Source organism: Budorcas taxicolor, chromosome 10 (genome assembly GCF_023091745.1).
Source record: "Budorcas taxicolor isolate Tak-1 chromosome 10, Takin1.1, whole genome shotgun sequence".
Lineage (NCBI taxonomy): Eukaryota > Metazoa > Chordata > Mammalia > Artiodactyla > Bovidae > Budorcas > Budorcas taxicolor.
Window position 1 is genome coordinate 85,481,469 of NC_068919.1, and position 16,748 is coordinate 85,498,216.

The 16,748-nt window shown below is 48.0% G+C and overlaps 2 protein-coding genes across 3 annotated transcripts in view; one reads left to right on the forward strand and one right to left on the reverse strand.

Moving 5' to 3' along the window:
- Positions 1-9,763, reverse strand: part of TGFB3 (transforming growth factor beta 3) — a 31,791-nt gene extending 22,028 nt beyond the window's left edge. The window contains exons 1-2 of one of the 2 annotated variants that reach the window (XM_052646370.1): positions 9,682-9,763; positions 665-1,879 (exon numbers count right to left, since the gene is read on the reverse strand). In XM_052646370.1, the coding sequence (XP_052502330.1) occupies positions 665-1,142 (478 nt within the window). In that variant the 5' untranslated portion in view covers positions 1,143-1,879; positions 9,682-9,763. Of the gene's footprint in view, positions 1-664; positions 2,065-9,681 lie in introns of those variants that run through there. The other variant, XM_052646369.1, reaches the window with a different exon arrangement.
- Positions 6,918-16,748, forward strand: part of IFT43 (intraflagellar transport 43) — a 110,477-nt gene continuing 100,646 nt past the window's right edge. Inside the window, exons 1-2 of the mRNA XM_052646371.1 lie at positions 6,918-6,971; positions 9,755-9,847. Coding sequence (XP_052502331.1) covers positions 6,918-6,971; positions 9,755-9,847 — 147 coding nt within the window. The remainder of the gene's footprint in view (positions 6,972-9,754; positions 9,848-16,748) is intronic.

Genomic DNA, 16,748 nt, shown 5'->3' on the forward strand with positions numbered 1-16,748 from the left:
GCTGTCAAGCACACAGCCGTGAGAACATAGGTGCGTCCCCTCCCCCCACGCACACAGCTCACGTGGGTCGCATGCGTGGCGTGGACCGAGGGCCCAAACAATCGGGCTGCCTCTTGCTTGGGCTTCAAGAAGCTGGACAAGACATGAACTGGGGGCAGGTATACGCTTCTTTCCCAGAACTGGAAAAACGGAACGTGAGACGTGTCACAATGAGGTGTGTACAGCAGGGAGGAGACCAAGGTCTCCAGCCTCTTGGAACTGCGCGGGCTCTCTTAGAAGAGCGCCCAGCCCTGCCCCTCTACAGCTCTGCGCGCTTCCAGTTACCTGTCTGACCACACGTGCCACAGCACAAAAATGGGACAGTGTCACTCCAAATTAAAATCCCTCAGCGATGTGATGTGAGTTCCGCTATGCCGCTCAACTCTAGGGCTCCTGGCCTCCCAGCGGCACTGGGCTCTGAGCAGAATGGCTCTGCCTCCCCCTCCTCACCCACCCAGCCCCAGCTGCGCATCGCACCTCGTGTGTCCCCCAATCCCTGGTGCGGGGCATACCAGGGGCACCCTCCCCTGTGGTCATCGCTAGGCACCCCCCCTCCTCTTTGGAGCTCCCCACCCCAGCTCAGACCCTCCAGAGCAGACACCCCCAGCAGGGAATTGGGACTCACTGTGCTCCTCCAGCCCCTGGATCATGTCGAATTTATAGATTTCTTTGGCATAATACTCCGACTCGGTGTTTGCTTGCGTGCAGACGTCTCCCCTCTCCCCATGCACCTCCTCCAGCAGCTCTCGGGTGCTGTTGTAAAGATCCAGGACCTGGATGGGGATACTGGCCAACCCGGATGGATCGGGGGGACTGGTGAGCCTGAGTTTGCTCAAGATCTGTCCCCTAATGGCTTCCACTCGCTTCCTCTTGATGTGGTTGAAGTCCAAGGTGGTGCAAGTGGACATGGAGAGGCTGACCGTGGCAAAGTTCAGCAGGGCCAGGACCACCAGAGCCCTCTGCAAGTGCATCTTCAGGCAGGGGCCGGGGAGAAAGGCCGCAAGGCCTGGCAGGAGGAGACCCCGGCAGTCGTGCAGAAGGAGGGAGGAAAACCAGGCGGCCTCCCTAGATCCCGAAGACTGAGGCTTGGCAAGAAGGTGCATGAACTCACTGCACTGCGAGAGCTTCAGGACTTCCAGGAAGCGCTGGCAACCCTGAGCGCGAAGAAGCCGACTGTGTGCCGTGAAGCTCTGGGTTTCTTCTCCATGTGTCTAAACAGGTTCTGCTGGGCTCTGACTTCTAGCAGGCCAGGTGGAGGGCAAAGCAGAGGGCTGGGAGGGGTGGCAAGGCAGCTGGGAGTGGGAAGGGAGCTGGAGTTTTTCCTTAGGTAAAAATAAATAGAGCGGATATCTGATATTGCCAAACGCCGCTTGGCAATGGGGAGAAAGTGGGTAATTTTAAAGAAGGAGCAGAAGGACCACGGCTGGGTCCCCAAATCAAAATCCTTGCCTTGCCCTGAAGGAGAGTAAGAAAAGAGGATGGAAAAGAAAAGAGAAAAAAATTATTAAAAAATAAAAATCACCAGTGAGTAGGTGGGGAGAGGCAGGGCTAGGCGGCTGCTGGCCCAGCTCAAGGTGGGGCACAGCGCAACACACGCTTGTCTCTCAGGCACACCATTCATGCTTTCTCTTTTGTTTACACTTCCTGGGGAGGGGGGGCTTTCTAAATGACTTTGTTCACGCTGCCTCTCATCTTCATTGGCTGGGATGTGGGCTTATGTTTGCAATTGGAAGGCAGCGGGGTACAGCCCCTGGAGAGCATCCCCAGTTAATCCACTTGGACGCCCAGGTCACCAGCACCTCGTCTTCTCCCTCGGCCTCTGCTTCTGTTCCCTGATTCTCTTTAAAAAATAAAAAAGAAAAGAAAAGACAAATAAAATAGAAGACAGTTCACTGCACGCCTCCTCCGGAAAGCTGTTATTCCTTCTTTCTCAGGCTTCTTCCCCTATCTCTCGCCTCTCTTGCTCATGCCCTTGGACTTGGCTTTCGGATTCCCTCCCTTTCTCTCCCTCCAGCTTCTCTCTGCCTCTCCCTCTCGCTCAAGCTCCTCTCCCCCTCTCTCTCTCGCACACACTCACATGCACACACACTGCTTTCTCTATTTCTCTCTGCTGAAATTTTATACCTCCCTCCCATGACGTTTCTGGCCCCGGGGCGGGGGGCGGGGGGGGGGTGGTGAGCGGCGAGGAGGGGGCGAAGAGAGGTGGAGAGTGGAGTGGGTGGGGGGAGGGACCCGAGCACCACGCAGGCTCCTCTGCTGCACGATTTTAATGTTTTAAACAGGCACAGGAAAAGCCGAGCCCATTTGAAAAATACTTTGCGAGTCCCGCTCGATCGACGTGGTAACTGAACTTTTTCTCTCCCCCCTCACCCCCGCCCCCCCCCCCCCGCCCCTTGGAGTCACTCCGGCTACACGTTGACTGTTTTTCTGGAAAGTTACGGCCGATGAATCCCCTCCCCTCCTTCTCCCCCAACTCCTTCGCCCTCTCGCCAGCTGTCAGGAGGGTCCTCTCCTCCGCGGGTCTCTTGCTCCCTCCTAGACGCCCTCCCCCCCCACCCCAGTCCCCCGTCCCCCGGCCTGGCAGGACCCTGGGCAGGGGCCTGGGCACGGGCGCCGTGCCCACCCCTCCGGGATCGGGTGGGAGAGGTTGACGCCCGGCCTCGGACCGGGATTGGAGTTGGGTTCAGCCCCGCAGTCCTGGCCCCGACTCTTCATTGACAAGACTGTGGAGTCGGGTGGCTCCCGGAAGCTTGGAGATGCTCCAGGGGCCTTGAAAAAGGGGTGGCGTTTTCCGGCAGACCGAGGGTGCCCCCTGGCGAGGCGAGACCGCCAGTGACAGAGGCTCGGTGGGTCGGAGCCGCGAAGGTCTGGAGGGCTGGATCGGGGGAGGCTAGATGGGGAGAGGGCTGGATGGGAGGGAGCTTGGGGCGGGGGAGGGGTAGGGAGGAGCCGGAGGGCTGGGAGGCGGGGGGGGGGGGGGAGCCTGGGGAGGAGCTGGAGGGGAGGGCTGGGGGCGGGGGGAGCTGAAGAGAGGGCTGTTGGAGGGGGGGAGTCTGCGGGGGTGGTTGGGGAGGTGTGTGATGCCGCGAACCTGGGGAGAAGGGCTCGAAAGAGGGCGAGGAGAAACAAGACGGGGTGCCCTGGGGAACAGCCTCTCTCTCTCTCTCTCCGGGCCCCACGTGCGCACACGGGCACCTCTCCCTTCCCCGAGCCCCGCTCCGCCGTCGCTCTCGCAGAAATGTCCTCCAGATGTGCGCGGCCTCCCTCCCCGGCCGAGGGTTCCGCGGGGAGCTGCGCCAGCCAGTGCGGAGTCAGCAGTTGGCCCGAGCCCATTTCCCAGATGGGTGAGGGGAGGGTTTTTTTTTCCCCTCCGCTTTCGTTCCTTCTCTCAGCCTACATTTCTAGGTCTTTTCTCACCATAAGTTTCGGAAGGGCAAACCACAATGCCCGCGCCCTTTCCACCCTACTGCCCACTCACCCCTCCACCACCCCACCCCGCTCCGACACGGGATAATCCCCGAATTGATCGCTTTCCAGGGAATCGGTGCTGCTCCCCGCCACCCGATCCCACTTCGCCTTCTTGACCCTGGATCCCAGGACATTAACGGAAAGGACGTTCTCTGCATCCCCAGGGCTGTGGTTGATCAGCTTAAGTTGAGGAAATGGAGACACAGACCTGTTTAAGAGGCTTCACTGCTTGTGAGTGGTGGAGGTGATATTTAACACGGGCTCTCTGGTTTGGGAAGACATTTATTTGCATAAGAAATGAGGGATCCTAGGTGTAAAAAGGTTAAAGTAACTTGCGTTTGAATTACTTTTAGGTCATATAATCAGGGGGAGTCAACACTGAGATTGGGACACAGGAGGTCTATTGCCACTATCTATGCACTTAAATGTGCTGTGTGTAGTCGCTCAGTCCTTTCCAACTCCTTGTGACCCCGTGGACTGTAGCCCACCAGGCTCCTCTGCCCATGGGGATTCTCCAGGCAAGAATACTGGAGTGGGCTGCCCTGCCCTCCTCCAGTGCACTTAAATATTATGCTCTATTTCCTCTGGAATTCAGCTATCATTTGAAAAATATTTTTGACACCTACTATATGCCAGGCACTGTTCTAGGCTCTGTGGAGGCAGCAGTGAACAAAACCAACCAAATCATTCGCTTAAGGACTCTACATTCTAGAAGTGGAGGTAGGACCATAGGGAAGGCAATAACTGAATTAAAATATGTAAATAATGTGGTGTGATAAAAGGTAAGTGCCATGGTGGAAAATAAACCAGAGAAGACAGAGTGCCCAGGTTGAGGGGATGTTGCAATTTAAAATCAGAGAAGGCCTTACTGAGACCTTTAAATACTTGCAAAATGGGAGGGAAAATTATTAAAGTTATATCCTTCTGGATACCACCTCTACCTGACACATGTGTTTTTTAACACACTTCACAGGTGATTCAGGTGCTCTGCAAGGTTTGGAAGCCACTATTCTAGGGCTTCTTTCTGCCTAGAGTGAGCATCTTTTGCTTTCAGGAATTTGGGGAAGAAGTGGGAGTGAAGGTTTGGAAGTGGTGGTGGTGTGGCTATAAAAAGTGAAAAGAAAATAGAAATGGAGTCGGTATTGCTAAAAGAGCTCTCTAAAATGGAACCAGAAGGCCATTAAGGAAGTATGAAGTATGCGAGTCTCAGCCTGGGTAAAACCTAACCTTCTGTCCACTGACTGTCCTAATGAAGGCATCCAGAAGATCTGCCAGAAATTCAAGATCCTTATCAGACCCCTATCTTATAATAACTTGTGAAATCCTGTCTACTTATCAGTTGTTTTTTGGTCGCTCAGTTCTGTCCGACTCTTTGCGACCCCATGGACTACAGCACACCAGGCTTCCCTGTCCTTCACTATCTCCTGGAGCTTGCTCAAACTCATGTCCATTGAGTCGGTGTCCAACCATCTCAAACCTCTTTTGGCCCCTGTTCCTCCTGCCCTCAATCTTTCCCAGCATCAGGGTTTTTTCCAATGAATCGGTTCTTCGCATCAGACCCTTACTCTAAAACAACTCTTGATTCCTTAAAGACAAATATTTCCTTTCTTGCATCAGAGAACAGCCTTATGGCCTTTGCCTTTGTGATCTCCTTTCTGTTCCTCTTTCCTAGAACACTCTTGATTTTTACCAGAATCTGTGTCTCCTGAATTGCAATTTTCAGACCCCCACCCCCTCAATAAAACTCTTTATTCTTTGCAGCCTCCATATTGATTACTGTTTGACAGCAATTACAAGAAATGGGGAAATCCTAAGATTAATCCCTTCTTCCTCATCTGGCACCAACGAAGAAGGGAGCAAGGGCTTCACTGAAGCCTATATTTCATCCATCTTGGATCTTTGGCAGTGAATGTTTATTCAGGTTAAAATCTAACAAGGTATTACTCTCACTGAGAATCAGAACTCATGAGTAAAAGGTTTTAGGGGTAATCTCTAAAAGTCACTACAAGGGAGGAAGCTGAGAAAGTTCTGCAGGGCTACACAGGTAGGTATCAGCTGAGCTAGGATGAAGTTTCAATTCTTCTGACATCCAGACAGTACTGTTGCTGTCACAGGCATGTTAGCACATAGCCCTACCCAGTGAACATGTGGATAAATGGTTGGACCTAATCATTTATTAGGGATTGAAGAAATCCTACATTCCAGTTTTAGGGTTGGTAATCCCTCTTACACGTCTTTGCTTTTGAGAAGCCATCTAAAGCCTTATGCCTAGGATGATGCTGGGGACACTTCACTTTCAGGGCCATGAACTCAAGCTCTGGGGTCCCAGCTGGCAGTCCCCAGTACCAAGGATTGGTCAGTGTTATTGAATTAGGGAACCTTATATGTAGAGTCAATGAAGACTCAACTCGATAGTCCCATTAGGCTGGGAATTTGGGGACCATCTTCCTCTACTGGCCCAGCAGACTGGCTGGCACCCAGTAATACACGCCAGAGAAAAACACCAGTAAGACCTGGGGTCAGAAAAGCATGTGGCTCTGCTGCTTAATACTCAGGTGGTTTTCCTCAAGGTACTGTTCTGCACCTCACTGTCTTCAATTGTTGGATAGAAATACTACTTTTGCTCACTTCATGGGGGCTTGGAGGGGTTATTTGTACTTTTGATAGTTATATTTGATGTGTTGGTTCAACTGCTCTGTCAACTTCTTGAAGGCAGAAATTAGGTATATTGCACTTCTCATCATAAGTCATTTATTAGCACCTGACCCTCAGGGTGTCAGTCCAATGGAGACAGTATAACTTACCTTGTCTCCTACAAAGTTGTTATGCATTTTCCATGCACTAATAACCGTGAAGTTCCTCTGTACATTGACAAGAGCTATACACATGAAAAGGATAAGAATAATTACTACTATTAATAGTAGTGCTTTGCACTTTGCAACTTACCTATTTGAACAGAGGCCCTGATGCTGGGAAAGATTGAAGGCGGGAGGAGAAGGGGAAGACAGAGGATGGGATGGTTGGATGGAATCACCGACTCAGTGAGTCTGAGTAAACTCTGGGAGCTGGTGATGTACAGGGAGGCCTGGTGTGCTGTGCAGTCCATGGGGTCGCAAAGAGGAGGACACGACTGAGTGACTGAACTGCCCAGAGGTAGGCAGCTTCTAAAAACTAAAACTTTTCACTGTCCCACAGGAGCACCCTCATCAGGATTTAATATGTGGAGATTCCTTCCAAATGTCATGAAAGGTAGGTTTAGGAAAGATTTGGTTTAAATTTGAGGCTGGCACATACACTCCAGGAAACAATGAAGCGGACCCTTTAAGTCTTGGAGTGAAAGGGCGGAGCCGTCGTCAGGGACGCGACTGAGCGTCTGGGTTTCCAGGAAGTGACGTCAGGCAGCCGCAGAGATGGAGGACTTGCTGGACCTAGGCGAGGAGCGGCGTCGCGGCCCGGCCACCTCCGTGAGGACCGACTCGGGGCGGGGATCGGGGCCAAGAATTAGCGGGTGGGGAGGGGCGACCGCGCCGGCCCTGGCTTCCCTGAGCCGCTTCGGCCCAGCCTGTCCCTGGCGCCAGGAGACAGCAGGCTCTGAGCCTTGCGGGAGAGGAGGCGGCCTCCCTCGCCCCGCCCCTGGGGCAGCGGTGAGCTCCGCTGCTGGCCTAGGGTTTGCTTTCTTTAAAATTCTCAAAGACTGGAAAACAGATCCTGCCCCTGCCGGCCTGTGAGAACGGTGGGAAATTTCCCAGCTTCTCTCCGCTCTCTGGAGCTCCAACTTGCCAACTTCCCAAGGATGGACAGATAGATCTGAGAGTGACTGGAGGTGCCCTGGCGAGGGTCACACTTCCACTCATGCTAGAGCTTTTTCCCTTGGCCATGTCATGCCAGGAGTTGAAGTAAAAACCGTACTGTTTTCAGAGTGGACGTAGGGAAAGGAGTTAGGGAGAGTCTTTCTTTCCACTCACCCCCAGGGGAGATGGGCGTTACCTCAGTTTTAAAGAGCGAGGGCGTGGCCGGAGGCGAGATGGGGAGCCCAGAGGTCAGAGGGAGTGTAAAGCTTTTGCAAGGGTTAAAGAAAGTTAACCTCGATTTCCTTATCTCTAGAGTGGAGATTTATGTCTCCTTCAAGGAGGTGAAGATGAAACGAGACGTGCCTGGAAAGCATTTAACACAGCAACTGGCATATGCTGAGGTTAGGGTTAGGGCTGTTGCTTCTGAGGTCGTGATTTACCTAAGGTTATAGCCCGGTGTCGGGAAGATCCCCTGGAGGAGGGCATGGCAACCCACTCCAGAATTCTTGCCTGGAGACTCCCTTGGACAGAGGAGCCTGAATGGCTACAGTCTATAGGGTCTCAAAGAGTCTGGCACAATTGAAGCGGCTTAGCACGTGTATATATAGATAACTGAGCTAGATTCAAGACCCAAGTTCGGTGTGTGTCTCTTAATTCCATCACGGCCTCACCCGGCCTTTTTACCTTTAAAATTACTGAAGATCAGGGTCACAAAAGATTGGCCCACAAGTCTTTAGTTTCTGCTGTGGAATCTCTACATGTCTTGAAGTGCCCTAGTAACATCGGATAGCCTCCAAATTGCTAGAGAGGAGATACGAGGAATGGGAGCAAATTGTTCTAGAAAGAAGCAGGTTGCTTGACTGACCAAGGAGAATATTATGTCATCAGGCCTTTCTTGATATGTGTACTTTTTTTAGTACCGGGAGAAAATGAGTGTAGTTACTCATTTATTCTTTCAACAAATATTTACTGAGCTCCTTCTGTGTATCAGGCATTGATTGTCCTAGGTGTTAGGAATATAACAGTGAAAAGAAAAACTAAGCCCCTGCCCTCATGGGGCTTATGTTTCAATGGAGGAAGATGGGCAATAAAGAGACCATACATTTAAAATATATAAAACCAGGTAGTAATGTAGTTTCTCTACCAGTCATTCCTATGGATTTATACAGCGTCTTCCAAAAGTTTAAAACCTTAAAATCCTTGACAAATATACTAGAGAAACCATCTATAAACAGTAGAGACAAGATCCTTGAAGTTTTGTTTGACCACAGTCACTCCGTGTAATATGCCATATTCGGATACCCAATGTTATCATATATGGGAAAGGGCAGCCACAGGTGAAGGAGTAGAATTGTCTACCTTGGGAAGAAAATGAGCTGCTTATTGTCTGAATATTGTTTCTGTCATTCCTGAAATCTAAATGATTTATTAGAATTTCATGTGTAAACACTACATAATGGTTTTTTTTGCAGCTCTCATGTAACTTCTCTCAATTTATTGAACATCTTAGAACATATTAGAACTGAAATTCCAGCAGGTCACAGAAAAAGCCTTCAGAATTTGAAGGCAGAAGATTTTTCTCTTATGTTTATCTGCCACTTTATTGCTTTCCTGGGTCTCAATTACATCATTTGTAAAATGGCCTCAGTCCGAGCCCCTATTATTGTGAAATCAAATGAAGCTACATCAGATGAGATCTAAAAATGCTTACAGTAATGCTGGTTTGTTTTTTTTTTTAAGAACAATAGAAAAATATAAACATTTCAACACCCTCCAGTCTGCCCAAATAATGTTTGTATGTGCTGGGAGGCATTGGAGACACAGATGGAGCCCTCCACCCTAGGAGGGCTTTGGGAAACACCTGCAGATGGGTCCTTTGATGACTCAGAATTTGAAGTGTTCTGATTCCCAAAGCTGATGTCTCAGAAAATTCTTATAAGAGCTTTCCTTTAATGTCTGTAAGTGCAAATCCAATTAGCATATACGTCAAAGGAAATGCTATCTGTATTTCTCTGGTTTCAGTTTTCATGGAATTTCTTCCCCCACCAAACGCCTTTTTGATAACTATATTCATGCCAAGCTGCAACTTTGAAGTTAGGCCCCCCTGAAATCCCACATCAGGACATGGGAGCCTTGACCATACTCTGCCTGAGCTGTGGCATGAGCTCCCTGTCCCTTCTAGAGGAAGTTCTAGCTGCATTTCTTTGGGTAGAATAGTTCTATGGCCATTAAAAGAAAACATTGTAATCAACACATGAATTTCCTATCCTACCATATAGAACTGACTTTGGGTACTTTGTTTGAAGGGTTTGGAGCATTTTCTAAGTTCAAGTTGCTCAAATCCTATCCACCCCATGTCATCAGAAATCCAGTCCTTGCTTACCTTGGCAGAATTGTCTTCCTCATAGTGGCTCAGAGATATTTGAGTCAGCAGCACCCCTCATCTCTCCTTACAGGGGGCCAAGATGGGGCGCCGAGCTCAACAGGAGTCTGCCCAAGCCGAGAATCATCTCAGTGGCAAGAATTCTTCTTCAACTCTGACTGCAGAGGTGGGTGTTAAAAAAATTCTGAAAAAATTTTCAGCTCTTAACAGTTGGCGATTACTCAATGAGCAAGGATTTGGCCTTTCAAATTATTAGTATTATTTTCTTTTTCTATAATGTCAGCCTTCCTCCTATCTTGATTTGGGAATTCCCTTCCCCAGCCTTTGTCTTATTAGCAAGAAATGAAAGAGTAACTGTTTTCTTTTGATGCCAGAGTAGTTTCTCTGCATTGCTTTATATTCCCAGTGAAGAAGTTTTGTACGTTAACTGAAGCAGGGGACTGGGAGCTTTCAAAATCCAGCCAAAATCCAGGTTTTTATTCCTGCCAGATAAAAGCCAGTGAGGCATGCTGGTGACGTAAAGTTGAATTACACAACTGGACGTTTTGTTCTCAGTGGTGACCTGCGCTTTCTACAGTTTTCAGGCAGGAAGGGAACCCATACTGGTACTGGCCTTGCTTTCTTGGAAGCTTTTCCAAGTGGCCTGGAATCGTGGGAATTTATCCAGCTTCTCCGTGGAGGGTGGGTAATCTAGATGAGCAATGCTTTTGATGCCAGAGCACTATTTTTGGCAGTTTACTCAGGACTTCTTTTCACCCTCCTCTTCCCTGTTTGAAGAAACTTCTGCCCTTTTCTAGAGCTGGCTTCAGGGTAATTCTCACTGTCAGCTTTTCCTCACTTCTCCAGGATGACTTAGGGCTCGTACTTCTCAATTGCCATAGTACCTGTTAGAGAACTACTCACAGTAGGCCCTCATTTTCCATTTATGTGTCTGGCCCACTAGAGAGTGAGTTTCTGGACAACAGGCAACATGGCTACTCGGTTGCCCAGCTCATAAGCCTGCAGTGGGTTTATGAGGGCAGCTCTGCTGGGAGGCCTGATGGACCAGGTAGGTACGTGAGCACAGCATGCTGGGGACAAGACAAACACACTTGACTTACATATCACATAAGTAGGAATATCCTTCGCTTTCATCAGAAATAGTTCTCTACCATGCTTTCAAGCGCTCCACATGGGCCTTTCAGTTTCTCTTCTATTTTCTCACTGATTATAGAAATGTGGGTACAGAGAAGCAGTTTCCCTCTCAGATAACAATTGTTGGTTGTTGTTTAGTTGCAAGATTGTGTCCAACTCTTTGCAATCCCATGGACTGTCGCCTACTGGGCTCTTCTGTCCATGGTATTTCCCAGGCAAGAATACTGAAGTGGGTTGCCATTTCCTTCTCCAAGGGATGTTCTCAACCCAGGAATTGAACCTGCCTCTCCTGCATTGGCAGGCAAATTCTTTAGCACTGAGCCACCCAGGTGACCCCAGATAACAACCACGCCAACACAGAAAAAGTGGCTGCCAACCCTTGGCCTCATGGTCTGAAGTCAGTAGGAAGAGGTTGGGGAGGGACTCTGGAGGCCACATGTAACCACCTGGGGTAACCACTACCTGGTCACAGCTGCTGAGGTCCAGAGAATATAGGTCCTGTACTGCCAGCTCTGCTGATTTTCCAAGAGACTCTGGCAGTCTGAAATTTTATGTAAAAGCAACACATTTTTAGAGATCAGTGATTAATTGTAAAAATTAAATCACTATATGGGCTATATTAGGCCTGAGGGTTGTCAGTTTGTGACTTTGACCATGAAAGTGAAAGTGAAGTCCCTCAGTCGTGTCCGACTCTTTGCAACCCCGTGGACAGTAGCCTGCACCAGGCTCCTCCATCCGTGGGATTTTCTAGGCAAGACTACTGGAGTGGGTTGCCATTTCCTTCTCCAGGGAATCTTCCCGACCCAGGGATCGAACCCAGGTCTCCCGCATTGTAGACAGACGCTTTACCATCTGAACCACCGGGGAAGTCACAAGGAAAGGAAATGCCTCCTTTATAGAGCTTATTGGATTAGCCAAAAAGTTCATTTGGATTTTTCCATAAGAGTGCACGGAAAACCTCAAATGAAGTTTTTGGCCAACCCACTGTATTGTATTCTAATTGTTTCTGTTCTTGGCTCCCTCAGAAGATGTTCCCTTTTGGAAGGTGAGGGGTGTTTAAAAAAAAAACAATTTTTTTTTTTTTGGCCATGCTGCATTGGCATTTGGGATTTTAGTTTCCAGACCAGGGATCGAACCTGTACCTCCTGCAGTGGAGTCACAGAGTCCAGTCACCATTGGACCACCAAGGAAGTCCCTATCCCCTTTGTTTATCACAATGCCTGGCACAGAGCAGACATGCAGAGGGTGCGGGGGGTGAAGTTCATAGTGTGTGATGAGGGCCCTTGGAAGCTAAAGAAGAGTGTTACAGGGTTGGGGTGGCAGATAGTGGCACATTGGAGGCATAATGAAAGGGGTACAATGGAGGGGAGACAGTGAAAGAAGAGATACCAGACCCAACCCGGGATCTCAAGGAGCTTGAACTGCAGTGGTGTATGTCTGTGAAGAGAAGATGAGCCAGCCAGTGACCAGGGTAATGGACATCTGTTCTTGGCCTTTGGCCACTTTAGCCAGTGGGCCAGGGAAGATCCATCCCACACCCAGATCATTAATTCATTTATTTAACAAGTATTTACTGATGCTTACTGTGTGCCAGGCACTGTTTTAGGGACTTGGCATATTTCAGTGAACAAGAGACAGATCCCATACAGTAATGGAACTTACATTTGCATGATCACTGGCAGTCACGAAGGCTAATTACAAGCCAACCCCATTGTGAAGGAGGTTATAGCCACCTTAAGTGGCGAAGTGAGTGAGCCCAAGATGGGCCGAGATGTCCTGATGGCCTTGAAGTCCTTTGTGGCCCCCACCCCAGATCAGCTTCCAGGCTGGGGTCACTAGGCAGGTTTACCCACTTCCCTTCCCCTTAGCTCAAGTGAGAGTCAGGGCTGTGAGCACCTAACTCCAGAATAATGCACCTATCAGCATGTCAGCCTTTTTGGAATACCTACTTATTTCTACCGAGCCATGTACTCTTTAAAAAAAAAAAACAAAATTGTGGGCCTTAGTATTTTTTCTGGGAGAACATGATGAAAAGTCATTCTGTTCTTCACCTACCTGGTGCCTCTGACAGCAAAATGCCAGTAAGAATTCCAGGATTCCTTCTCTCCCTGAGTTAATTGAGGTTTAAAGCAGTGTGGGCAGCCTCCCTCAGGCCAAATGCACACTGTGCTGTGTGGGACTTTTTGACTGATTCTTTCTAAAATTAGATTTCCTACACTTGTGTGTGTGTGTCCATTTACATTCCAGTTCTGAATATATTACTTGATATATTTATTTTTGTCCTCTCACTGAGTATATTCTAGGATGAAGCTATTCACGAAAACATAAATATGGTACCTGGGGACTGTCAGACATACTGCAATTACTTTAAAATTTTTTTTATTTTATTTTATTTTTGGCTGCACTGGGTGTTTGTTGCCGCACACGGGCATTCTCTAGTTGCAGCGAGCAAGGGGCTACTCTGGTTGTAGTATGCGGGCTTCTCATTGCGGTGGCTTCTCCTGTTGCAGAGCACGGGCTCTGGAGCATTCAGGCTTCAGTAGTTGTGACATGTAGGCTCAGTAGTTGTGATCCATGCGCTTAGTTGCCCGGTGGCATGTGGAATCTTCCTGGAGCAGGGATTGAATTCCTGTCCCCTGCGTTAGCAGGCAGATTCTTAACCACTGGACTACCAGGGAAGTCCTGGAGTTACTTTAGAGTCATGTAGGAATTAGTTTAAACAAATAATGATTTTTTTACTTTATTAATTTTTCAAAATATTATTTATTTTGCTGCACCTGATCTTAGCTGCAGCCTGTCTGAGATCTTTTAGTTATGGCAAGCAAACCTTTAGTTGGGGCATGCAGGCTGTAGTTCCCTGTCCAGGGCTCACATTGGGAGTGTGGAGTCTTAGACACGGGGCCATCAGAGGAATCCCAAATGATGACTTTAAAGTGAGGCGGCAGGTGGGGAACTTATACAGGAAGTCTGGCCGCGGTCTGCTGAAATAGAGGGAACGCAGGCTTGGCATCAGAAAGACCAGGGCTCGAGCCTGGACTCTGCTAATTGCCTGGATCCTGAACAAACCCACTAAGCTCTCTAATCCTCCGTTCATTATCTGTCAAACAGTGGTAACAACACCACCAGGTTGATGTGAGGATTAAGTGAGATATGCGTTTAAAAGCACTTTAGTAAACTTAAAGGCACAGAACAAACGTTCATTCATTCAGTGAGTGGTGAATAAGAATATTTGGACAGAGCTTTGCTCTTGTTATTGAAGGACTGCAGAGAAGGAGGATGTGAGCCTGGTCTCTTTTAGAACTGATTTGGAAGTCTTTCCAAGGGTTGCTACTCATTTATTCACAGGCTGACGAGTAACGATATGAAGCAGGTTTTTTGCTTTCGGGATGCAGTGGGCATTCCTCCCAAAGGGTGGACAAGGACACATGCCGGGGTCCAGCGCTGGTGGATCCAGGGTGATTCGAAGGTGGGGACGGAGTTGGCGTCCTTGGAAATAACTTATTTAATTACAGATAGAGAGGGGTTAGAAAATTAGCAGAGAAAAAGAGGCTGAATAACTTCGTTTACAGGGAATACCAATCACCACCTACGTAGGCCACAGGCGTCTTTCCGTTCTCCCGAAGGAGAGGAGGCACTGAGGCCTCCCCGGTCCGATCTTAGAAGCCCAGGCAAAATTAGCAGGCTTGGTGGGTACCCATGCACCAGATGGGAATTCAGCCAGAAAAATGGAGAGCAAGAAAGAAGCAACATGGGGGAATCAGTCTTTCCAGAAACTGATCCGATTTCTTTATTTTTGGGTTTGCTTATATACCTTTTGTTACACATAGGGATGAATACAGAGTCACGCGGGGGTCAGCAGTTCTGACCTTTATCAAAATCAGGTGCTTTACATAAAAAAATCTTAGGGGTTTTACATCATCTTCTGGCCATGAGGCCTGCTGACATTTTACGACCCTTTCTTTCTGATAACCAAAAAACTTATTTTTTCCAAGAGTGTTTTTTCTTAAACCAGGCACCACCCTCCAAATAAAGTTGCATTCCTATAGGGTGAGGGTGTAGTGAGTTACAGTCAAGAAAGGAATTTATTTAACCCAAGGTTAACATGATTAATCTTAACATGATTAATACTTATTTCTCCTATATGCTTAAAGGTTAATACTTATTTCTCCTATATGTTAGTTATATTCATTATAAGGGCAGGGAATATGGAGATTTAGCAGTAAACATCAGCCCAACAAATGAAAACCCTTCACCAATGTTCCCCTTAAGATCTATTTAGTCTTAAGATAGTGATAAAGTTACATTTTTACATAGCAAGGACACAGTGATTTATAACAAAGTACAGTGATCTATTACAAAAGAGAAAATTCATTAACTCAAAAAGTCTAGTATTGCTAACCTTAAAAACTACTATATTTCCTTTTCTATCTTCCAAATACATTGATTAATATATTCCCAGGTACCTAAGGATATGGAGGCCTGGCGGCAATCATTGACTCAACAATGAGAAAAGCCCTGTGCTAATTAAGACTTTCAAAATACTTCAAACTCTCTGTGCTGTTTATGGTTGAGAGGTAGTAAACAGTCATGTGCATAGTGGCAGGAGTATGGATAATCTTGTCACGCAAGCTAGTCTGTCAGCAGAGAGGTTTGACCTGAGACACCCTTGTCACACCCAGGGCAAGGAATTAGCAGCAATTATTGGCACAACAAATGAAAAAACCCTTCACCAATATAATTCCTGACTGACCCACTATACTAATAACTTCTAACTTCCCAGAAGAATTTGCCGTTAGTAAGTCTAAAACATCTCGTGCCTCTCAGGTTGGGAGGCTGTAAACAATCAACATGCGGCCTGACGAACCTGTACAGGCGGGCTAGATAACCTTCAGAGGAGTCCGTAAGCTGAAACACTCTTGTCACGCCCAGGAATTTGTATTGACTTGGAGCTGCACGTTTACTCCTTCTCCGAGAGAACCGGTGGGGAACAGCCCCCCATAAAGTCAGAGGTGTAGGCGAGAGCATGAGACAGTAAAATAGATAGACTCTGGTTTTGGGGGTAGATGTTCGGGAACAGGGGGTTTCCTGAGGCTTGATCACGCCTTTGCGTATGCCAAGCCTCCTTCCTCATGACCTTTGCCGTGGTGGAGTTCCTCACGCTGGCCCCCGGCAGACACAGGCCTCGGGGTCGGACAGCCATGGGCTGAAATCCTGTCTGTGCCACAAGTTAGCTCAATGGCTCAGCAAGTTTCTTAACCTTTTCAAACCTCAGTTTCCTCATTGGTAAAATGTTGTTGTTCATTTGCCAAGTTGTGTCTGACTGTTTGTGACCCCATGGATTATAGCACACCAGGCTTCTCTGTCCTTCACCATCTCCCAGAGCTTGCTCAAACTCATGTCCATAGGGTCGGTGATGCCATCCAACCATCTCAACCTCTGCTACCTTCATTTCCTCCTGTCTTCAACCTTTCCCAGCATTAGGGTCTTTTCCAATGAGTTGACTCTTTGCCTCAGCTGCAGCATCAGTCCTTCCAATGAATATTCAGGGTTCATTTCCTTTAGGATTGACTGGTTTGATCTGCTTGCTGTACATGGGACTCTCAAGAGTTTTCTCCAGCACCTTAATTCAAAAGCATCAATTCTTTGGCACTCAGCCTTCTTCATGGCCCAATTCTCACATCTGTACATTACTTGAAAAATCATATGTTTGACTATACAGAGCTTTGTTGGCAAAGTGATGTCTCTGCTTTTTAATATGCTGTCTAGGTTTGTCATAGCTTTTCTTCCAAGGAGCAAGCATCTTTTAATTTTGTGGCTGCAGTCACCATCTGCAGTGATTTTGGAGCCCAAGAAAAGAAAATCTGTCTCTGATTCCACTTTTGCCCCTTCTATTTGCCATGAAGTGATGGGATCAGATGCCATGATCTTAGTTT